Source organism: Silurus aristotelis (genome assembly GCF_946808225.1).
Source record: "Silurus aristotelis genome assembly, chromosome: 4".
NCBI classification, from domain to species: domain Eukaryota; kingdom Metazoa; phylum Chordata; class Actinopteri; order Siluriformes; family Siluridae; genus Silurus; species Silurus aristotelis.
The window spans coordinates 25,209,452-25,233,822 of record NC_139577.1 but is presented as its reverse complement, the minus strand read 5'-3'; the positions used below and the strand labels follow the sequence as shown (position 1 = coordinate 25,233,822).

Below are 24,371 nucleotides of genomic sequence, written 5' to 3'. Positions count from 1 at the left end.
GATGTGGCGAAAGCCAAGGAAAAGGCATATGAGGAGCTGTATGAGAGGTTGGACACTAAGGAAGGAGAAAAGGATTTGTACCGATTGGCCAGGCAGAGGGACCGAGCTGGGAAGGATGTACTGCAAGTTAGAGCAGTAAAGGATGGAGAGGGAAATGTGTTGACTAGTGAGGAGAGTGTGTTGAGAAGGTGGAGGGAGTATTTTGAGCAGCTGATGAATGAGGAAAATCAGAGAGAGAGAAGGTTGGATGATGTGGAGTTGGTGAAGCAGGAAGTGGATAGGATTAGTAAGGAGGAAGTGAGAGCAGCGATTAAGAGGATGAAGAGTGGAAAGTCGGTTGGACCAGATGACATACCGGTAGAAGCGTGGAGATGTTTAGGAGAGATGGCAGTGGAGTTTTTGACCAGATTGTTTAACAGGATTTTGGAAGGTAAGAAGATGCCTGAGGAATGAAGAAGAAGTGTGCTGGTACCGATCTTTAAGCATAAAGGAGATGTGCAGTCTTGCAGTAACTACAGGGGAATTAAGTTGATCAGTCACACCATGAAGTTATGGGAAAGAGTAGTGGAAGCCAGGCTGAGAGAAGAGGTGACCATCTGTAAGCAACAGTATGGTTTCATGCCGAGGAAGAGCACCACAGATGCCTTATTTGCTTTAAGAATGTTGATGGAGAAGTATAGAGAAGGACAGAAGGAATTGCATTGTGGATTTGTGGATTTAGAGAAGGCGTACGACAGGGTGCCAAGAGAGGAGTTGTGGTATTGTACGAGGAAGTCAGGTGTGTCAGAGAAGTATGTGAGGGTGGTGCAGGACATGTATGAGGACAGTGTGACGGCAGTAAAGTGTGCAGTAGGAACGACAGACTGGTTCAGGGTGAAGGTTGGACTGCATCAAGGATCGGCCCTGAGCCCTTTCCTGTTTGCAGTGGTGATGGACAGGTTGACGGACGAGGTTAGACAAGAGTCTCCCTGGACTATGATGTTTGCGGATGATATTGTGACTTGTTGTGAGAGTAGGGAGCAGGTTGAGAAGAGCCTGGAGAGGTGGAGATATGCGCTGGAGAGAAGGGGAATGAAACTCAGTAGGAGTAAGACAGAATACATGTGTGTGAATGAGAGGGAGGGCAGTGGAGTTGTGCAGTTGCAGGGAGAAGAGCTGGACAAGGTGGAGGAGTTCAGGTACCTGGGGTCAACAGTGCAAAGTAATGGTGAGTGTGTTAGAGAAGTGAAGAAAAGAGTGCAGGCAGGGTGTAGTGGGTGGAGAAGAGTGACAGGAGTGATTTGTGATAGTAGGGTATCTGCAAAAATGAAAGGAAAAGTTTATAGGTCTGTGGTGAGACCTGCGATGTTGTATGGATTAGAGACAGTGGCATTGAGTAAAAGACAGGAGGTGGAGCTGGAGGTAGCAGAGCTGAAGATGTTGAGGTTTTTGTTGGGAGTGACGAGGATGGACAAGATTAGAAATGAGTTTATTAGAGGGACAGCACATGTAGGATGTTTTGGTGACAAGGTGAGGGAGGCAAGATTGAGATGGTTTGGACAAGTGCAGAGGAGGGACATGAATTATATTGGTAGAAGAATGCTGAGGATGGAGCCACCAGGTAGGAGGAAAAGAGGAAGGCCAAGGAGGAGGTTTATGGATGTGGTGAGGGAAGACATGCAGGTAGTCAGTGTAAAAGAGGCAGATGTAGAGGACAGGGTGGTATGGAGACAGATGATCCGCTGTGGCGACCCCTAATGAGAGCAGCCGAAAGAAGAAGAAGAAGAAGAACTAAGAAATTCTGTTATTTAATCTAGAAAATAAATTTGATTTTAAATAAATAGTTTATGCTTCTAGTATTTGCTATGTGCAGACCTCTTTTAGTCTTCAAATCTTCCTCTCTTCAGATCTATTTTCAGTCTAGAACTTGTTGGTCTCTGTTATCTATTACATAGTTTTTGCTTGTATTTAAAACCAACACCTTCCATGATAAAACCTTTCATGATTTAAAGTGCTGGCTCTGACTTTCACAGTGACAAATCCACAGGCAGGGAATTATACTGTGGAATAGTAGAAATGTTTTACTCGCGCGTTCTCCAGAAATAAAACTGACTCCAAGTTTTTTGTAATTTGCCCCCTGCGTTTACAACAGGAGTGTTTAATCAGGAATCAATTTTATTACCTCTTCCAGGAGTTGTGATAAAAAAAATAAAAAATAAATGTATTTTATTATTTTTTTGTGTATGAAAGAGCAGTGTTACTTAAGTAATTCAGTCGAACAGAGAGGCCAAGTGTAATCAGTCCAATGCCCTAGATTTAATATGTGAAGCCTTCAGTCTCAGTCAAATGTGTTTTCATGTTAAAAGATAAAGAAATAGAGGAACATAATTGGGATTCCTTGTTTCTTCTGCACCTTCTAAATTATAACATGACTTTAAGTGGATATTAAAACATTTAGTGCTAAATCTAAGCATGTTAAAAAATGTAGATGAGAATGTAACAAGAGAAAACAGAAAGAAGCCACAAATTTGACATTAATATCTAAATTGCTAATAAAAGTCCAGGCATCATTAATACTTCATCTAATTTTTATTAGGGATTTCTGATCACAGTTCAACATTGCATCAGCGTTAGATAGATACATAAACATATATACATACATTCATACATACATACATACATACAAACATACATTTATGTTTAGGTGTCTGTTAGTATTATGCACATGGTTTTCTTCCTTATTAACATTCAGATCTGAACATTTGGAAAGGTTTAGGACTGGGGTCTTCAAGCTTATCAGTAAAAGTCCAGTATCTGCAGGCTTTTATTTCAGTCAGATAAGAACCACACATTGAATTGAACATCAAGTGAAACTGATTAAACTGATAGAATGTGTAGAATGTTCTATGATGAAGCTTGGAGAAAACACACAAACTGACAAATTTCAGTGAAAGCCCTTTCAGTGAAAGTAAAAAACTTATCCTCTATTTCTTTTATATGAATCCTGAAATAGTGCATAATACCTTAGTCAAATGCAGACACTGAAAAGATTAGGACAGGATTTTATTTTTATAGTTTTTTTTTACAACTTTGTCTGAACTTTGTGTTGCAATCTTTAGGGCATTTACTTCCATGTGACCAAGCAAAACATTAAAAGATGATGAGTAGAGATACACTACATGACCTACACTACATGTTGAAAGGAATTGGGGGTTTAATATAACAATGTTTCGAGATGTGTGCCTACATGCACAGTGGTAAACCGGTGAGACGGTCAGGGGTGGCCAAGCTTTATTAATGCATGTGAGGAGAGAAGGCTGGCCTGTGTGGTCCAATCTAACAGACAAGCATCCGTAGCTCAAATTGCTGAAGACGTTAATGATGTTAATGCTTAACAGGTGAGGACAGTTTTGGCAGCAAAAGGGGGATCAACACAATAAAAGGAAAGTGGCCATAAAGTTATGGCTTGTTGTGTATATCCTGCTTAATATTAAATATTATGTATAAAAATTTGTTATCACTGGAATCAAAATGCAGGAAGGGACATAAACAAGCACCCTTTGCCCTCAGAATGCCAGGAGGAGACTGTGGGCCTCAAGAAAACCTAGATAAAATATTGATCAATCAAATACATGACTTGTAAAATATTATTGAGTCTGTAAAACGTGTACACAATGTTTGAGTAATATATTATCGCATTGGTACCACAATGGCACTTTCTCAGAAAGACTAAAGTTTGATTTCTTGTAAACACTGCCATCTTCTGGATTAAGAAGACAACGTTCTATTTGTCTAGCCTCGAAATTAATATTTCAACAGACTACATGCTATACATAAAAAAAATTTTATGCTGTCTGTCTCTACCATAAAATGTACAATTGTTGTACAGCTATTTCACATTTTTAGTCTACCATCATGTTGCATACTAGTTTTTTTAATAAGCTTATTCAGATGAACAGCTAAAACACGTGTTATTAATAATAATAACAGCAATACTACTACTACTCTTACTTCTACTACTACTACTACTACTACTACTAATAATAATAATAATAATATATCTGAGCTTGAGAATTTGTATTGAGCCTCTAAATGTGTGTGGCTTGAGTGGACAGATTTAATCAGTGTTGGTTTACAATTCGTCAATTGAATTTATTTAAGGAGATAAAGTGGACACTTTATACTGTAGATAATTTAACAGCTATCCTCCTCTTCGAACATTTGTTTGGCTTTGTTGTGCTAAGCTAAACAAATACGAAATGTAGTGCACCGTCACTTTGTCAGTTCCACTTCCGCATTATCAGAGCTTGCGTTTGATTGGATGGCAAGTCGGCACGGTTACCCCGCCCCCTCTGCTTGACCACCCCCTGTTACAGTATGAGTGAAGCTCCGCCTCCCGCCATGCTGGTGCTTTACCCTATCGTGCTGTGCTGCGTTCCAGCAGGAGACATCTCCCCACCATCCAGTGCTACTGCAGCAAATGAGGCTCTATCATTTCATGGTCAGTGCACACAGGGCCAGTTTCATGCAGCAGGGCTCAGCCTGAGAGCGGTAAGTGTGTGTGTGTGTGTGTGTGTGTGTGTGTGTGTGTGTGTGTGTGTGTGTGTGTGGATGTGTGCAAAGATCTGCATTGCTTGCAGGTTTAAATGCAAACATGCATGTGTCCAGATATAGGTATGTGGTGTTATGTAAATGCTCTGTTTTTATTCCAGTTTAAATCCAAAAAAATCCTATTCTATGATGAAGGATATGCAGGAAACAAGAGTCATATGACACTTAGGGCAGGGCAGCATGAATCTATGGTGTTGACTATGTAAGTCCTGCTGATTGGTAGATCCAAGTCAGCAGTTGTTAAGAATAACAAGTACATTATGCTCAGTATTTTCTGCTCGGTTATTCTACGGCGATTTGGAAAACCAAAATCCTTTATTTGGACCTGCTGTGTCTTGTCCAAGTAGTACGAACTAGAAATCTGCATCATAAAGCTTGAGAAAAAGCTTTTTTGCTTCTTTTTTGTGCTATACCGATTTAACAAGAATCGTGTGTCTGTGTTAGGTCACTAGAATCAGTGGACTGGATCCCGAAGGCTGAGGTCTGAGTAAGGATTATAAAAAGTGTGGAGAAAAGGAGAAGGCCTGAGGTGGAGCAGTCATGTACTCGCCTCAGAGTCTTCACCGTTGGGGCATCACCCACAGTGAAAGCATTGAGCGCCTTGCCTACTGTCAAGGTAAGACATGGTAGAATGGGATTGGTTTTGTTTTTACGATTAATAAAAAAATATATATAATAATTTCCAATTTGGATAATCAGCTGTGTGACATACTTATAAGCACAAACGAGGAAGCTATTATCATTAAATCAAAATAATGTATTTTTTGCTGCCACTATTTAACACAATACAGTAACTGAGAATGCACTAAGATCAATTAATAATGTTAATGTTGAGTTTGCTCATCAATGAATTTCAGAGCAGTCTAATTCTATCATTTATATTAATACAGTTGAACATGCAATACTCCTACTCAATTACAATTACTCATTTTTCTTACTAGTTAATGTACTCATTCATTCAACCATTAACACAGACAAATTATATTTAGCTGAATAGGTAAAAAGAGATACCCAGCACTTACAAAATGTGGATGCATCACACAAAAAGACCTTAATTTATAAGTAATTCAGTTATCGAAAGCAGTAACAAGATTTCAGCTACAGTATTCGGTTTCTCTATAAGCCACATTTACAGTGCCATACAACTCCAAACAATACTAGTATTGTAATGCTTGAGATTTAATGTGGGATTAAATTCTTTATGAAAATAATATGTTACAAATCAAAATTTGTAAATAAGTCACTTTATTATTTGTGCTGACTTTTCAAGTTTATTACTGTTATCATAAACCAATTCCAATATGAAGAACCTTAGGGAACTATATTGTCTAATTCAGTATTGTACTATTCCTTGTTTCCATATTTTATCAGGCATGAATATGTGTTTTTATATTTTTTCATAAATTGTGTACTGTACAAAAAAATATCCCTGTGACTGAATAATTGCTTAGCTGTTTGGCTTGCATGATTTATCATCAACCTCATGCTTGTTACCTACATCAGCGGTTCTCAAAGTGGGGTGTGTGAAGCGTAGCTATTTTTGTTACAGTGCTGGAAATTACAATCTAATATTATACAAAAAAATAATGTTTGTATTGTTGCAATTTAATACTTGGATGGAGTAGGTTTTATGACTCAGACCTATGGATAAAACCAATGTGCATCTAGTGTGTTTGGTTATTTTTAATGTTTAAATGTAAAAAAAATAAACAACAATTTTAGGGCACCATAGTCACAATGGTATTGTAAACGTTATTCTAAAAGGCTCAAGATTCATTTTACGGTTTAAGGGGTTTGACACGTCATGACTTTAGATTAGTATTAAAACTAAAGACCCCAAATTGTGAACACACAACACGTTTTGTCGTAGTGTTTCCATGTGAAAATATCATGTGTTCATTTGTAGAAAATGTATATTTTGTGTAGGATTGATGCTGCCTTGGTGCACTCTGTATGTATGGTGCAGTGAGGTTAAGTGTGGATGAGGCACTGGATAGACAGAACCAGATTTATACAAATATGAACCCCAAAGATAATACAATTTTCAGTAAGTTGATTAAGCATTGTTATTTTTCTCATTTAATATTGCATTCTTTACACACACATTGCCTATTTTAGTCCAAGGGTAGTTTTCGGTGCGGTCTGTGAATAGGATAAGCTTGATTTATATTATCACTTGGTGGATGTAAAAATGTGGATGAACCAAGGAAGAACTCATTGTGTTGACAATACAGCAATGAAATTTGGAAATATATATATATATATATATATATATATATATATATATATATATATATATATATATATATATATATATCCACATTTCATTACATTTATATATATTTTTATTGGAATTTAAAAATTGAGGCACTGCCTCATCACCTGCATCTTCTAACTGAACATCTCTGGTAGGATGATTATGATCCCAGCAGCAGAGGGAAGCAGATCCTTCAGTATTCTCTTCAGGGTGACGTCATTGAGCAGAGCTGTGGACGCCTCTTCTCGCTGTGCTGGTGTGTGTGTGTGTGTGTGTGTGTGTGTGTGTGTGTGTGTGTGTGTGTGTGTTCGGCTGTAAACAAAATCTGCCATGTAGCGCGTTCAATCTGCGCTCTTTCTCTCCACGCAGTCGCTCTTGTATGAGCGAGGAGGCGTCGTTGTTTTTTGGGCCGTGTTGGTCCTCCGTAAGCGGTGGTTGATTAGCTCTCGGTGTATTTAGTAGCATGCTCGCGGCGGCGTTGGAGCTGAAGACGGAGCTCCGCCCGGCCGTGTGACAGCAGCCGCGTTTCCCGGGGCAGTGATGGCCGCACCTGCTGAACACGATCTCACCTTGGCGGAGGCGGAATCCAGTAGAGACAGATCGCAGGTTTTCGGGATTCTTCGGCTGCAGGAGGAGAGTAAATGCGGCGCGGAGAAAAGCCCGAGCTGCACCGGTGCTAGCAGCAGTAATAGCAGTAGGATAGACGGGAGATGGCAGGCGCCCATATTCGCGCTGGCTCGGAAAGCCTCCGAAACGCTTTCAAGCGGAATTCACGTCCTGCCCAAAGTGGCTGAGCCGAAAGTGTGCCCTTTTTCAGAGGAATGGAGCGCCAAGGGTACGTGCTTTTTATTTGTCATTTGTTTTAACATTATTTGGTAAGACCATAAAACGATAAAAAATCACGATAGACCCACAGCACAGACTGTAATAATAATGATGATGATAATAATAATGATTCTCATTTGATGATAAACCCAACTGGCGTTCATTGAATGCGCTCCAGTGTTATATAATATTGAACGTGAACCTTTATTTCAAAACACGGATTTTAATGTAGACTAAATTAGCAGTCGTTTATATTTGGGCGTGTAAATGCACCGATTAGGTGTAAAAGGCTTTATTTTACACTCTGGGCTTTGTTGATGGATGCATCCGGGATCCGGCCTTCGGATGAGGAATAATCAGGAGGTTTCATACCACGTGGTTGAAATACTGTCCAATCAGTGTGTTGGGACACATCTGTCCGCATGACGACACCTTGAACCAGATGTTCAAGGCAGATTCCTGATTTGCTAATCATGAGCTGTTCTTAATCTTTTGAGACCTCTGGAAAGAATCCACTCAATTAAATATTTAATCGATTTAAATGTTCGGCTCATTATTAAACCATTACATGATTATTGAGTGTATTTTGTGTTTTACATAAAAGCCAAAAGCAACAGTGAATAGGAAGCTTTTAATGGAAAACAAATGAATGGTCAGAAATGATGGAAGAATGAAATAAATGCATGTCTGAGACTTCCTGTGCAGCCAACTATTTTAAGCAAAAACGAGAGTAAAAAGATTAAATAATGATTAAATGTTTGTTGTAAAATAACGCACGTAAAAACTCATGTCATGGGTATTTGCCGCACATGATGCAGCCCATCTGTGACTTCATAACACCACTTAAATGTAACCAGGACTGTTAAAATATAGGACGATTTGCTAATTATTAATTCTTGCTAATTTGATTTTTTGCTTAGCTTGATATTTTACCACAACCTGCCCCATGTTTTTTTTTGTCTAGGCGTGAATACTTCTTTCTTTGTTACTGAATTTTCATCCAACACAAGACCTTTGTTAGTATTATTTAAAGGCTGACTCGTTTTAATGTATAAATCCAATCAGATCATTTACAACTGGTCAAATAAGTGGCATTTAAAATGTAAATGTGTGTGTATGTTCACAGAGAAATGGCAGTCATGTAGAGAAGGTTTAATAAGTAAAAGTTACATTTTGCTAGAACGAACACACACACACACACACACACACACACACACACACACACACCGAGTGTTGTGTCTCCTCCTCATCTGTGCATCTGAACACCTCCATAATATGCAATAGCATGTACATCGCAACCTGGCAACAACTTTCTGATCCAGCCATGAGAATGATTTCAAATATATACAAAATGGAAAAAAGAGTTTAAAAAGAACCAAGAGGAGAAAAAATTCCCTTAAAAACATGCCAATGCCTCATCTTTCTTCTGATGTGAAGAAGACATCTGGGAGATTTGGCACAGAATTATAAGGAAGAATGTGCTGGTAGTGCAGAAAGATGTAGAAGGCATTTATACAGACAATTGTTGTTAGATAATACATGCACTGGTATCCAAATTTTATATTTTTTTTATATTAGTGTTTAAACATGGGAGTACTCAAAAGAACTGTGATTCTTCTGATAGTGAAAGAGTATCAAAGTGTATAAAAATCTTTGTCAATTTCTTTGTCCTTGTGTCATACAAAGGACATTCAAAGTTTTTTCTTGACTGTATAGTGACCAGGGTGCACTGCAGAAGGCATTAAATATATGCTTGTTTGAGCTTCAGGTATTTTTTAAAGCAGGGCAGAGGAAAATAACTGAGATGCCAAACTGCACGCTTCACTCGCACACTTATAGGTAAATGAACTCACAGTGACCAAAAGATTAAATATTTATTTAGCCTTTTATAGCTACATCAGCTGATTTGGCCTCATAATGGAGGTTTGCATTGTTCTAGTTTCTACTTATACAGTTTTTGAATAAATGGAAGTAAATGTTTTTCAGTCACACTACAGTTTATTATTAAACTACATCCAAATGCAGTTTTCTTTTGTTTTGTTTTTTAGCCTTTCGGGATCCAATGGCTATGGAGAGGGCCAACTTGCTCAACATGGCTAAGCTTAGCATTAAAGGGCTGATTGAGTCGGCGCTGAGCTTTGGTCGTACGCTGGACTCCGATTATCCCCCACTGCAGCAGTTCTTTGTGGTCATGGAGCACTGTCTGAAACACGGCCTAAAAGGTAAACAGTCAGCACTGAACTCTATTAGCTTATATAATGCATGCACAGTTTTCCACATTGAATTTACAATTATGTGCTGTGGTCAACTTGAAAGTGAGAAGTTACAACTTGTATTTGTGTTATTTTGGACTTCCATGTATTCAAGTTATAAATTGCAAATAAAAATGGATGCCGAAAGCAATTTGAATGATGTATTTTACCTCCACAAAAAAGCAATCAGCATAGTCAGCCTTATAGATTTTGCCATTGGCATGTTAATCTAAAGCAAATATTAGTAGATGCAGTATAACTGTTTAAGAAATAAAGAACTGCTATTTTGTTTACATGCTGTGAGTAGCCATGACAATATAATGCCATGAAATTGGGGTTGTAAACATCAGTCTGACCTACTGAGTTAGAAATGTGGCAGCGTTTTTTGTTTCGTTAATTTTTCCTAGTCATCATTTGATTTTGAGGTTTTGATCAGAAGCAAAAGTAATTTATTGTGAGCCTGAAAATGTAAAACTGTGGAAAGTTTGGTTTGTATGTTGATTTGAGTTGCTCTTGTTTAATTTTCTAACATTTTCTCATGTTGTTTAAAGTGTGTTTTATTTTTAGCTTTAGAAGGAAAGTCATGTTAGGAAGTCAGATTCCTGGAACCCATCATCAGATCATTGGAACCCATTCTGTCTTCACTGGAAAAATTTAATGCACTTTTTTTATAAAAAATGAAAAAGAACACATATTATAGGGTTTGGACTGATACACAGAGATGGCGTTGATGTTTTAAACTTGTGACATGCTTGTGCTTCTCCTGTGAAGACTTTGGCAATGTGCAATAAACTGGTTTGTCTCTGCTTTAGTGAAGAAGACGTTTCTTGGATACAACAAGTCGCTGTGGGGGCCTCTGGAGATGGTGGAGAAGCTCTGCCCAGAGGCAGCGGAGATTGCAGCCAGTGTTCGAGACTTACCCGGCCTCAAGTAGGCACACAAACACGATTTCACAGTGCCATCACCACCATGCAAAATAAATTTTAATCACTGTCAATAGTTTGTTTGATGACAGCTGTAAATTAATTTAGCATTATATTTTTGAGTTAATGATTATACTCCAGTGAAAACGTCTTCTTGGCCCTTTCCCATGTGCAAATGTTTACATTCAGTTTTATTATTATTTGCATCGTTTAAAAGGGGCCAAATCATTGTACAACATAAAACTTCAATACAGTGACTTAAAAATGTCATTCAACCGACTGAAAACTTCCCCTTGCAAACTGCTCTCACAAGTATAATTGTTTCTTTCCTGATGGTAGGCATGCTCATGATCACTGCAAGTAAGTCCAGTAAATAATATATTAAAATGAGCAATTGAATTAAAGTCAAGTCCAAAACAGTTCAACATTCGCCAGGAAATGGGACTCATAAGCATAGTACAGTTGAAGACCTTTAAAGACCACATCTACTGCATCATGCTACATCTACAGCAACAAGCTAAGTGCAGCTATAGTTGGAATTGTTTTGTGGTTAGCACAGATGTGGTATACTGTTAATATTAGTTACCTGGAAGCCACTGAAACAAATATGTTGTTTAAACGGTGATGCATCACTGATATTTTATAGCCAGTGCTTAATTAGGTCATGTAATGAAAATTAATGACATCATAAATACCAAGCTATTTTATGCTGGTTGCTTCTAGCTCCAAATCTTGTCTGTAAATTCTGCAACAAGATAACGATTCTGATTAATGTTTGACAAACACACAATATATGCTTTTATGTGGCATTATGTTCTGGATGTGAACCATATTAAAAACAGCAGTCTAAATTAAATAAGAACGTCCATGAGAAGATAAAAGAATTTAAATATTTTTTCTTTCAGGGAGGGCCAAGATCTCCAACATTGTTCTTCCTAATTTATTATTCAAAACTTCCCCAAATATTAATTGTGAGCTGCCAGTCTTTTAATTCCATTGTATTGCAGAATATTGTACCATTTCAGAAAATGATATATAAAATATTGAGTAAAATATAACTATGTAGCATCCCATATGCTTATGGTCAAAATATGAATTAGATGCGTTTTATTTTTTTATTATTATTATTATTATTATTACCGACATCTTATTAAAAAGCTTCTGTCTTGTTCTCTTTTGTTCTCTATACATTTATTTTAGACCAAATTAGCTAGCTGAATCCTGTACCCATCTGTGGAAAGCGGTCCTTTTGCTGTTCAGTAGAGACAAATGAAATAGAAAGGGGAAGTGTAAATGTCAGTTTAGCTTCCCTGACATGAAACTTTCAAAGCCACACAATCACTTTTAAACCACTCGTTTTTTGAGGTTATTTTACTGTGTTTCTACATCAAAATTAGCATGTGTACATTTCTGACTCACAATCTAGAGATATGATCAAGTTGATTCACTGTGACATAGTCAGAAAATATAACGTGTTGAAAGTGTTAAAGTCCTGTTTCGGGTTGGTCAGAAGGTGCAAAATAATTTTCTATAACTGCGGCTATGACAGTAGTTCCTGCTGCAAGCGAAATCATTATTGATGCACTCGTTTAAATACGTTATCATTTCTAGGGTAAAGACGTACACAGGGACTTGTTTGGTAAACGTTCTACGTAGATGGATTTACAATAATGTGTATAAGTGTTAATATGGAGGCATGTAACAGTCAGTAATAACACTGCACCTTTAAAATATCCTGCATGGGGAAAGTCTACACGTTCCAGTATGGGAAAGGGCAGTGGTTTCTCAGATACATAAGGAAGACATTTCAAGGTCGTAGAGGAAACGGCTCTTTATAGAGACCATAGTGAAAGGTACGTTTTAACAGGAACTGACACGCTTCATTGATTTTCCACAACATAAGAACAACTGTAAGCAGATACAACATTCAGTGTGTAGTGTAATTAAGCAATCTGTAAAAATTGGTAAATTGTGGTGTAGGAGTAATAAAGAGAATGTATTCATATTGTAAAATGATCATTATAGCATTGAAATACTCCGGCATGTTGATCATTTCCTTAAGGCAGCACATACGTATGTGATATGTTATATTCCTTACGTATTAAATGACAGTCTCATTTTTTTTTATGTATGCCATTGTTAAACTATAATTAGGTTAGGAGTATGGAAAGTTTTCGCAGTGGTTTGTGCCATGTCCGACCTAAACTTGTTGCTGTAAGTCTGTTTTGCCCTGCTAAAGTCTTGAAAAACCATTGCCTGTGTGTCAGTGCAAAACACAGGACGTAAAGGCAACAGATGTGAATGTTGTAATTACAGTCATTGTATTGCTCAGTTAGTATGAATCCTAAACACAATATACCAATATACCAGTCACTCATTACTTTTAACTAATAACATTTTTCACCTTGTTAGTACACAGTGTATGAAGTGACTGTTGGCTTTTTGTCCTCATGAGGCGTGTATGTTTATTTGTCAGGACCCCACTGGGCCGAGCGAGGGCTTGGCTGCGACTGGCACTGATGCAAAAGAGATTAGCAGACTACCTGCGTGTACTTATCACAAGGAAAGACATACTGAGGTAACATTCTTTAACCTTTATATGCTTCATGATGTATATGAAGATTTTTTTTTCTTACTTACTTAGTCTAAGTCCTGGGAAAGTTTTATAGTGTGTTCAATACCGTGTGTGTTCAAAACACTCTGGTAATTATTAAGCTTTTTTTGAGTAAATGCCAAAAAGCATAGTAAATGAAGTGTTTAGGATTGTACAACAGTGAATTTTACGTTTTCTTGGTTTACTCTGATGATTGAAAAGTATATACGATTGAGACATTTTAAGTACTCTGGTGTAAACCAATTTTTCTTCTTTACAGGATTTAATACTTTGTTTCCTGTGGGTTATCACTTCTTTTTAAAAGCACAATTCAATGTAGTGATGTCAGTGTCACCTGCTTTGTGTTTGTCTAGTGATTTCTATGAAAGCTCAGCAGTCATGCTAGAGGAGGAGGGAGCTGTCATCGTTGGTCTCCTGGTGGGACTCAACGTCATCGATGCCAACCTGTGTGTGAAGGGCGAGGACCTGGACACCCAAGTAAGAAATGTATTTTATTTGTTTCCTGCAGACCACACTATTAGATATCTGATAAATGTAAATTTATGTATAACACTGAGATGTGTTGGGTTTGTTTGGTTAGGATTCCTAAAAGCATGTTTACTGAGCCTAATACATTTTTAACTACATGATCAGGTAAAGGGGTTTCATTTAAAGGTAAAATCATTGAAGCATTGAAAAGAGGGGGCATGTGCCTTTAAGGAGATTTCAAACGTTAGGATCCTCTGTGGATTACATGGAAAATCTTAAAGCAGATTAGCACCATCTGCTGTAGAAAACTTAGTCACTCAGTTTCGATACTATTTTAAATATATATTATACTTTACATATATGTTTGTTTTTTTATAAATTCATTTATATTATTTTGAATTCTGCAGGTTGGGGTGATTGACTTCTCCATGTACTTAAAAAATGATATTGATGACTACAGAAGTGAAGAAAGGTAAAAAGCCACTTTCACATGTTATTATAGTAAATTATAATGTAAAATTAAATGATCTTTCCAATTATTTTTGTTTTATTCTAAAAGATTTATTCAGCCAATCTGGGGACAAGGCAAATCTATTATATCATTTTACATTTTACAACTAGAACCAAGGCTTTCTTTTTTTTTTTTTTTCTTTTTTTTGTTCATCTCAAAAATGTGTTTTAATAGATTGTATCTTTTTAAATTATTCGCTATAAATTCAAAAATAATTTAAAAAAACTGAATATTGCACAGCCTACATACACAAATAAGTAAGTTGAGTATGCTCACACAGTGAAATGCATACATGGGAACTTCAAATGCATCAGAACTTGATACTAGCTAGTAAGTTTTTAACTTTTTGACCTTAAAATGTGAATAATTGTGCATCTGTAATAATTTGTGTATGTGCTCATTTCTCATCTTCATTTTGTACAATGAAAAGAACCACAGAAGATTCCTTTATTGAAAGATCAATAATAGTGTACTTTATTATTCATAAAATAGAAATGGTCAAATTGCCGCAATATTGGACCAGAAGAACTACGTTGAAGAATTAAACAGGCAGCTCAAGTAAGCATTTATTTTGTAAATAAATTAGGATGCAAGACAATAATGAAAACATTCATTCTTAATATATAAAGTTCTTATTTTCCTACCTTAGTTCCACTGTTCAAGGTCTGCAAGGTCGTGTGGACTCACTAGAGAAATCAAATTCGAAACTCATCGAGGAGGTATGGAAGTTTACAGTGACAATAAAGAATAAATCTCAGTGTCAGTTGTGAACCCTGATATGATCACAGGTGTTCTGTTTTACTCTTCTAGCTGGCAATAGCGAAAAACAACATCATCAAACTACAGGAAGAGAACCACCAACTAAGAAACGAGAACTCGTTAATTATCATGAAGGCTCACCAGCGCCTTGAGGTACTGCATTAAGTGTGCTGTGTGTTTTTCTGCAAACAGAAAAGAACAAATGTTCTAGTTTTATTTACATTAAACAAATACAAAATGAATTCAAAGTTTAAATTCTAAAGATGCCACAAATCAATTGTGCTTAAAAGAACAACACTGGTTGTGGAGTCTTGCTCTGTGAATAACATTTCTCCCTGTAAGTAGCAGTAGCAGGACAGTAGCAAATCGTCGGCTCCTATACAGGTGCATCTCAATAAATTAGAATATCATGAATTTCAAGTTGATTTATTTTAGTAATTCAATACAAAAAGTGAAACTTATATACATTTATCACACACAGACTGATATATTTCAAGTGTTTATTTCTTTTAATTTTGATTATTATGGCTTACAGCTAATGAAAACTCCAAATTCAGTACCTTAAGAAAATTTTAATATTGTGAAAAAGTTCAATATTGGAGACTCGTGGTGTCACACTCTAATGAGCTAATTAAATCCAAACACCTGCAAAGGTTTCCTGAGCCTTTAAATGGTGTCTCAGTTTGGTTCAGGCTACACAATCATTGGGAAAGACTGCTGACTTGACAGTTGTACAGAAGACGATCATTGACACCCTGTACATAGAGGGTAAGACAGAAAGGTCATTGCTGAAGAAGCTGCTGTTCACAGAGTGCTGTATCCAGGCACATTAATGGAAAGTTAAATGGAAGTAAAAAAATGGACTGCAGCTGAAGTCAGTGCTTTAAGAGCTACATCGCATTGCAAAGTATCCATGGGCTACAACTGAAGCATTCCTTGTGTCAAGCCACTCCTAAACCAGAGACGTCAGAGGTGTCTTATTTGGGCAAAGGACAAAAACTGGACTGGACCTTTGCTCAGTGGGCCAAAGTCATCTTTTCAGATAAAAGGAAAGAAAATTTTACATTTCATTTGGAAATCAGAAATCCCAGGTCCCAGAGTCTGGCAGAAGAAAGGAGAGGCACAGAATCCAAGTTGTTTGAAGTCCAGTGTAAAGTTTGCACAGTCAGTGGTGGTTTGGGTAGTCATGTCATTTGCTGGTGTTGGTCCACTGTGTTCAATCAAGTCCAAGGTCAGCACAGCTGTCTACCAGGATGTTTTAGAGCACTTCATGCTTCCCTCTGCTGACCAACTTTATGGAGATGCTGATTTAATTTTCCAGCAGGATTTGGCACCTGCCCACACTGCCAAAAGCACCAAACCATGACCATGGTGTTGGATTGCTTGACTGGCCAGCAAACTCACCAGGCCTAAACCCCATGAAGAAACTATGGAATATTGTCAAGAGGAAAATGAGAAACAAGAGACCACAAAATGCAAATGAGCTGAAGGCCACCTGGGCTTTTATAACACCTCAGCAGTGCCACAGACTGATCACCTCCATGCCACGCCATATTGAAGCAGTAATTAAAGTAAAAGGAGCTCCTACCAAGTATTGAGTACATAAACAAACAGTAAATGAACATATTTTCCAGAAGGCCAAAAATTCACTCATCCACCTCTTCTCCCTGCAACCGCACCACTCCACTGCCTTCCCTCTTATTCTTATTCACCTGCTCCCTATTCTCACCACAAATCACAATATCATCCGCAAACATCATAGTCCATGGAGACTCCAAGGGCTCAGAGCCGATCCTTGATGCAATCCAACCTCCACCTTAAACCATTCTGTTGTTCCTACTGCACACGTCACTGCTGTCACACTGTCTTGTCCTGCACCACCCTCATATACTTCTCTGACACACCTGATTTCAGGTACAACATATTTATAGGCCCACCACTGAAAAGTACTCAATGATGATAAAACTATAATAAATCCCCATTTGTGCCATCCAGATGAGAATGGGTTCCCTTTTGAGTCCGGTTCCTCTCAAGAATTCTTCCTCATACCATCTCAGGGAGTTTTTACTTGCCATGGTCACCACAGGCTTGCTCATTAGGAATAAACTTACAAGGGTTAACTTCCTAACGCCTTCATCTTTGTTAAGCTGCTTTGGAACAATGACCATTGTTAAAAGCACTATACAAATAAAACCGACTTGAATTAAATAAAACTGGCAAATAACCTAAATTGTACAGAATTGGGGTAAAAACTGAATATGTAGCTTATAAAAGGTTATGGAATATGGATTTTTAGAATTTATGTGTACTTTATAAGAGTTGCTCTGTTGTGCACAGGTGACACAGGGGGACGTAAACTGTGAGCTGGACACCTATAAACAGTCCAGGCAGGGCCTGGACGAAATGTACAACGAGGCACGGAGGCAGCTTAAGGAGGAGTGTCAGCTCCGACAGGTCTCTCTTTAAATGACTTTCAATGTTTTATTTTAGTATGTTTTAACACATTTGAAAGTTTTTGGTGCTTGGTCAACCATGTATTCTCTAATGCTTTACATATGAGCTTTGACTTTCAGTTTTACATTGTGCACTTGGAGGAAACATGCTCCATGAACAATTTGCATATAATTATTTATATTTAACAACTGATCTTTACTGAGTTGACTATTTTAGTTTAAGCTACATTCATTAAAATATTGGTATGCTTTTTCTTTGGTAAACATTTTCCTACATTACCCACAATGTCATTCTGACCTGCTCACACTGGTTCCCAGTTGAGGTTTGTCTTTTTTATCTCTAAAGTGAGAGGTGCAGTAGCACTTTAATCCTTTAGTCTGTCTCGAATTAGTGCCTCCTCATCTGTGCATTCCACTTAATTCAGTGGGTTTCACAGTGTTCATGCTAAATCTACAGTCACCCCATTGTGTTTCTCATATCCTAGATGGATAACTAGCTGTTCTGTGTTTTTGCTGTAACTCAGTATAACAGCATCATATAGCTGCATTGCATTCTGGGACTTTGCCTTTGGTTTTTCCACTAATTCTACTCTCAATATTCTATCGAATGTTATTAGAATTGGTGGGTATTTAGGAGCTAAATGAACCGGTATCGCTTATGTTTTAGTTGCTAGTAACGTTAACCTGTAATGTCAGTGTGGCATGTGACTACCTTCATCCTGGAAAAAATTCCACAAATCCTGAACTATAACATGTTTCAGTGTGGACTGAAACCTTTTTAATCTGCATATTTAATTTTGCTTTAATATACCAATAACGCTGTTTTGCAGGATGTGGAGAATGAGCTGGTGGTGCAGGTTAGCATGAAGCAGGAGATGGAACTGGCCATGAAGCTGTTAGAGAAGGACATCCATGAGAAGCAGGACACGTTGATCGGACTTCGGCATCAACTAGACGAAGTTAAAGCCATCAATGTGGAAATGTACCAGAAAATGCAGGTAATATAAGAGAAACATTTATATTGGGTCTTCTTGGAAGCCTAAGAGCACACAGTAAAAAATACACCTTTGCTGTAATTGTCACCAGACATCTGACGATGGCATGAAGCAGAAGAATGACATGATCGCACGCCTGGAGGAGAAGACCAATCAGATAACGGCTACGATGAAACAGCTAGAGCAAAGGTGAGTGACGTCTAATAATTTACTGGAAAATGTTTTGTCTGGCATAATGCAAAGCCATAATCCATTGATGCTGCCAGGTTTGTTTGAGTAGTAGAACACAATTATTATTAATTAGTGCTGGGTGATTTTCACAAATAATTCAGTTAATTTGGAGATTTAAATGTCTATGCAGACATGTACATTTTAATAAAATATAAAACATTTTAAAACGACAAGAAGTAAAAAATACAGGCTTCTTTCCTGTTTTTAACACATCCTGCAGCCTGCTGTATTTCCAAAACTATGTTCACATAGACACAATACCGCTGTCAAGTTAAACAAGCAGCACTTCGCTAATCACTGCACTCAGCAAACAAAGCAATATCGCTTCAGAGATATAGAGTTGGCACAGGATCGTGTAAAATATAATGTTTGGTATAACATACCTTATCATTGGGAATTCTTTCACAAATATTCTTTATTGAAGTATTTTTTTTTTTTTGTTTAAATATACTTAATTTAAAAGGACAGTTGCAGATGGTGCTTTTTTGAATATCTGCATTTTCCAAAGTCTATTGTAATACATTTATTCTGTTAAATTGTATTATGTAAAAAAATTTATTTGGGGAAAAAACCCAAACAAACAAAAAAAACACCTGTGACACATAGATGTGTGTCTGTGTGTTAGGCTTATGTTGACTAAGGCCAGCATTAGCAGTAAGTCTAACTGATTATAGAGGCTCCAGGATTTCTTATCTGCCACACTGCTTCTGCATGTTGTGTTTTTATATTAGTGCTATATTAGACGTTATTTCTTCCATGTGGCCTCTCATACATTAGTGGGGTTTTTTTTTTGTGTTACTTGGTTGTGTGGCGTGATGCTGTCAGAGCAGAGATATCTCTGTCCACACACACACACACACATCATCTTTCCCTTTTTTCTTCTTCATTGATTTACCACCAACTTGGTTGTGCTTATTTAAAGAATGCATTGCTTAAACGACTTTTCAAAGCTTTGAATGACACGGAAATTCACTGATGTTTACATCCTCTTTCCCTTTGTGTTCTTCCCTTTTCTTTTCTTTCTCCTCATCCATTACCCTATTTTACCACTGTCATTTTATGCCATTTGTTCCCCCCTCTCCTTATTATAATGGTTTAAAAACACCTCTTCACACTTTAATCAACCTAGTGATAAAGATCTGCTCAGCCAGACGCGAACTCTCGCCATGTCATTCGTAAAATGTGCCAGTACAGATACAGAACATCAGTACAAACTCGTTAAAGATATTTCTTTCTAATACATTTACTTTTTAGTTGTTTTTTTTCCCTCCCCCTGTTAACCAAAATGTTTGGCAGTATAAATATTGTGAAAGTAACAGGTTTTACTTCCCTCTAGCGGCATTTTATTAGGTTTTCTTTATTGGATATTGTTTTTATTATTATTAATTAATTATCTCACACAAGTTCTTTCTCATGGCACTGTAACATGGCACGTGTACTAATGTACCATTTTAAGGCAAAACTATGATTAATCTTGTCTTTTATCCAGATCATCAATAAATTTTAATATAATCCTAAAGATTTACTTTGTGAATTATTTGATTATTGATATATTTTCCGCATGCTAATTTTACTTTTCCATACTGAAGTCTCTGCTCACAGCAAATCCATCCGCTTCAGAGCGTGTAAAACAAACCTGATGCGCTTAGATTTTAATTATACCTCTCTTCAGATTTCAGTTCACCTTATTTATTTCTTTTTTTCTTCTGACTTTTGACATATTCGTTGGAAGTCTATCATGAGGTAACCTGCCTGTTGAGTTTTAGTCCCTTTTTTTTTCCTTATTTGTTTCATCCCATTCCCATCCCCTTTACCCTTGTGATTGGAGCCTCAGTTTTACCCAGTTGGTTTGAATTACACCAGATTGCAGGAAGCGGAGAAGGAGCGACTCAGCACAGAGGAAGGAGTACGCCGATTCAAGCAGGACTTTGCCAACAAAGCAGACAGCCTCCAAAAGCAGATTGCTCAAAGAGAGAAGCAGATGTAAGTTGTTGTTTATAATTTTCACTTAGTCTGTGCAGTGTGTGTAGTTCTAATTAGACAGTGAAAACCTATTGATCTGACATTCAGATGAAAGCTGTCAGACGAGATGGCTTCTAGTATTTTATATGTTTAGCAGTAAATCTCTTACTGTCCGTGTGGTTTTTTTTTTTTTTTTATGAGCTGTTTAATTTGCAATGCTTCTGTTTTCTGTAGGATGCAGCTGGAAACAGACTTAAAAATCGAGAGGGAGTGGAGGCAAACTCTGCAAAACGACCTGGAAAAAGAACAAGAGACCGTCAGTCTACTTAGGACTGAAGCACAGAATATTATTGTGCTCAAGAAGGTAAAAGCACATGCTAACTGTATAATGCCAGCATAAATAGAAATGCAGGAAACAGTAAGTTTACAGCAAGTGAAAGGATATACAAGCGCTCCCCACTTTACGAACATTCACTTTACAAACTTTCACGGATACGAACAAACCTGTCCTCAAAGTTCGAAGTCGAAAAGATTTTAAACGGAGGAGAGCCTCCACTAGCTAGTTGTCGACTGTAATGAGTCTACATGATGCGCTCTGGACTAGGGCGAATGAATTTTTTTAAGTGAATTTCTTTTTTATTATTTATAATTTTTTATTACTTATTACAAAATATTGTATATACAGTATTTCGATTTGTTTTAGCATATTTTATTGTTTTTTTTTTTATGGTATTTATAGCTCTTGCATCATTATGAGCTATGCGTAGTCAATAACAAACACAGTAAAAACTTAAGAACAAATTCATGGTACCAATTTCGTACCAAAGTCGTTCAGAACGTAACTCGTTCATAAGGTGGGAAGCGTCTGTATTCATTTTAAAGTTTGGCTTTGCCATTACACATACAAACACACACATGCACCACGGACAGCAAATATTGATCAAATAAGTGGTTGCACATAAGTACAGATGATTCTGCTGGCTTGGTTTGGGTCCATTGTCCACTTTGATGAAAGAGTCACTAAAAATCAACTAAAGAAAAATGACAGTGACAAGGACAAAGACAGATCAATATCTGGAGCTGTATTGGAAGGATGAACACATCTGGTTATTAGTATTCCCACAAGGAAGAAAATATAATTTTCATCCTCAATAAATTACTCAGTGATCATTCTTGATCTGAAGATATGGGTGGAGTCATCGTCAAGGGACCATACTGCATCAGGACACAAATGCCCAGTTATAACACAAACGTTGTTTTTTTTTTTTAACACATGTCTGTAGTATGCACTCATATAAACAGTAACTAATACTTTATGGAGAATGTTTCTATGTTGGACAATTGGTGTATAATGTATTGCAAATTGTGCTGTTTTAGGAGTTTCACAGATTGCAGGATGAGAACACACAGCTCAAGGGGATTTGTGTGGAGCAAGAAAAGGCACTGGAAGAGCTAGGTTGCAAACTTAGCGAGTGCGTTTTATAATATTTTTAACAATTAGATTTATTGTTTAAACTGCAGCTTAGTTGCATTCACAAGAGACGATCACAGTGATCCATATTAATGTGATCGTGTTTTTGTATCAGGTCAAAAATGAAAATTGAGGACATAAAGGAAGCCAATAAAGCCCTTCAGGTAATAAACATTTTAATCCGTTCTGATTTAATTCAGTATGAATTGTAGTTGAACGTGCAGGATAAAACTGACCTACTGCTGCACTGATCCTGAGAATATGTACTGAGGAGCATGTTTGAAATATTTTCTACTGTCATATTCGATTAATTCTATGGTTTGATATTATGCAGACTGTGATACTCTTTTGAGATCAGTATTTTAAATATATACTAGTATAATTATGCTTCATATGCAAGTCATGGAAGTGTATGTATATATGTGTATATATAATGTATATACACACGCACACCAATGAGTGTATGAAGTATTGAGAAGCATCGTCTTTACACCATCCGCTGTTAATGACATTTTTCACCTGCTTGAACCAAATACATATGAACATAAGTGTCAGTAGACACAAAATTGTGTGTATATATAGTTTACTTTCCCATTGGTTCTTAACTTCTATTTGCTATCAGTAATATACAATTGTTATGATTTTGCCATGCAGAAAATTATTACCTTTTTTTTTTAGCATTTATAACTTGGCTAATTTAGCACATAGCTCTGATATGAGAAAACAAAAATTGATTCATTACTAACGTAGCGGTAATGAAATGGAAATTTTATTTTTTAGGAAAATAAATGGTAAATGAATAAAGCTGTTGTTATATGTAATTTTTTCTTTTTCTTCATATCTTTTTATAATTTCAGGGCGGGCAGGTATGGCTTAAGGACAAAGATGCCACACACTGCAAACTTTGTGAGAAAGAGTTCTCCATATCAAGGAGGAAGGTCAGTCACAAAACTCAAGCTCTCTTGTTTACCATTCTCTTTAGATTCAAAAACCGTGAAGAAATTTGCAAACATTTTTAGAAATGCTTTTTTGCAACTAAGCTAAATGCAACTCCGGTGAAAAGCCTCCCTTCCGTTTGCATCATTCTCCTCATCGCTGTGCTTTCTTCACAGCATCATTGTAGGAACTGCGGCGAAATCTTCTGCAACGCTTGCTCAGATAACGAGTTACCCCTCCCTGCTTCCCCGAAGCCTGTGCGAGTGTGTGATACGTGCCATGCCCTACTCCTCCAGCGCTGCTCCTCCAATGCCACATAAGACATACACAACGATGTGTGCTGACCAAGCGGCCAGCTTCAGCTTTAACTCAAGAGTGCCGTGATTTTCTGCAGTGTGTCAAGCTGTAACACAAGTGACCAAAATGGCTGTTTCCCAGTGTTTGAAGTTTACATTTCACACAGCGGTTTCCCCAGTGGACAGCATGGTAGCTGTTTAAATGAAAGTGCCCAGTAAAGGATGTAAGTATGCAGAACATACTTTTTTTTCCCCACACAAATAGTCAATTGCCTTTCAGCACTACAACTGAGCAGCACTAAAGTGTACTAATACTCAAACTGGTGAACGACATTCCAGTCTCTGTTCTGAGGAAAGCAGGGTGAACAGTACATACTTTGTATAGTGTTAAAAAATGACAAACTGTATTATGGAAATACGGTGGGGATTTTATTTAAGCGTATTTTCTATTAAAATGACTGTGTGCCTGTGTCTGAGACACACCATGCCTCTTGAATAGGCAAAGTAATGTTTTTTTTAAGGCACTAATGTTTTCAATGCTGCTCAAGTTCGGATCCATGAAATATAGTCACGATGTCCTGAACAAAGTATTATTGCACACTATAGTACATTACAGGCTGTGCTCAGATGCCAAGATGTTTCATAAAGTGCAGCTACAGACTGCTTCTTGCCTTGAATGTTTTATTGTTCATCCTAGTGAGTTTAAATGTAAACTGTTATGGAAACAGTTGTTAAAATGTGTATGAAACCATAATCATTTCTTTAATCACTAAAGCAAATACTTACAGTTGCTGTGCTTGTTCCCATTTCTTACATTTATTTTCCACT

At 37.2% G+C, this 24,371-nt stretch overlaps 1 protein-coding gene across 4 annotated transcripts; it reads left to right on the top strand.

The window, feature by feature from the left end:
• Positions 1 to 4,380: 4,380 nt before the first annotated feature.
• Positions 4,381 to 24,330, top strand: rufy2 (RUN and FYVE domain containing 2). Of its 4 annotated transcripts, none has more exons than XM_083538508.1 (19): positions 4,381 to 4,530; positions 5,035 to 5,206; positions 9,721 to 9,894; positions 10,737 to 10,854; positions 13,324 to 13,425; positions 13,815 to 13,938; positions 14,337 to 14,401; positions 14,933 to 14,998; positions 15,090 to 15,159; positions 15,251 to 15,352; positions 17,537 to 17,653; positions 18,483 to 18,650; positions 18,739 to 18,836; positions 20,742 to 20,861; positions 21,075 to 21,204; positions 22,218 to 22,312; positions 22,427 to 22,475; positions 23,169 to 23,249; positions 23,424 to 24,330. In XM_083538508.1, the coding sequence occupies exons 2-19, from the start codon at positions 5,131 to 5,133 to the stop codon at positions 23,565 to 23,567; spliced, it is 1,899 nt and encodes a 632-aa protein (XP_083394634.1). In that variant the 5' UTR covers positions 4,381 to 4,530; positions 5,035 to 5,130; the 3' UTR covers positions 23,568 to 24,330. The 4 variants fall into 4 exon arrangements, 2 of the variants coding, with proteins under 2 accessions (XP_083394634.1, XP_083394633.1); XR_014533071.1 differs by having other exon boundaries at positions 4,382 to 4,530; positions 20,008 to 20,861; XR_014533072.1 differs by lacking the exons at positions 4,381 to 4,530; positions 5,035 to 5,206 and adding an exon at positions 7,060 to 7,682 and having other exon boundaries at positions 20,008 to 20,861.
• The last annotated feature ends 41 nt before the right edge of the window (positions 24,331 to 24,371 follow it).

Excerpts from the sequence above, each read along its gene's own strand:
- rufy2 (XM_083538507.1), top strand. The coding sequence starts at position 7,388 with ATGGCCGCACCTGCTGAACACGATCTCACCTTGGCGGAGGCGGAATCC. Across the intron at positions 15,160-15,250 it reads ATTCGAAACTCATCGAGGAG|CTGGCAATAGCGAAAAACAA; the intron begins GTATGGAAGTTT and ends TTACTCTTCTAG. Across the intron at positions 22,313-22,426 it reads CTAGGTTGCAAACTTAGCGA|GTCAAAAATGAAAATTGAGG; the intron begins GTGCGTTTTATA and ends TTTTTGTATCAG.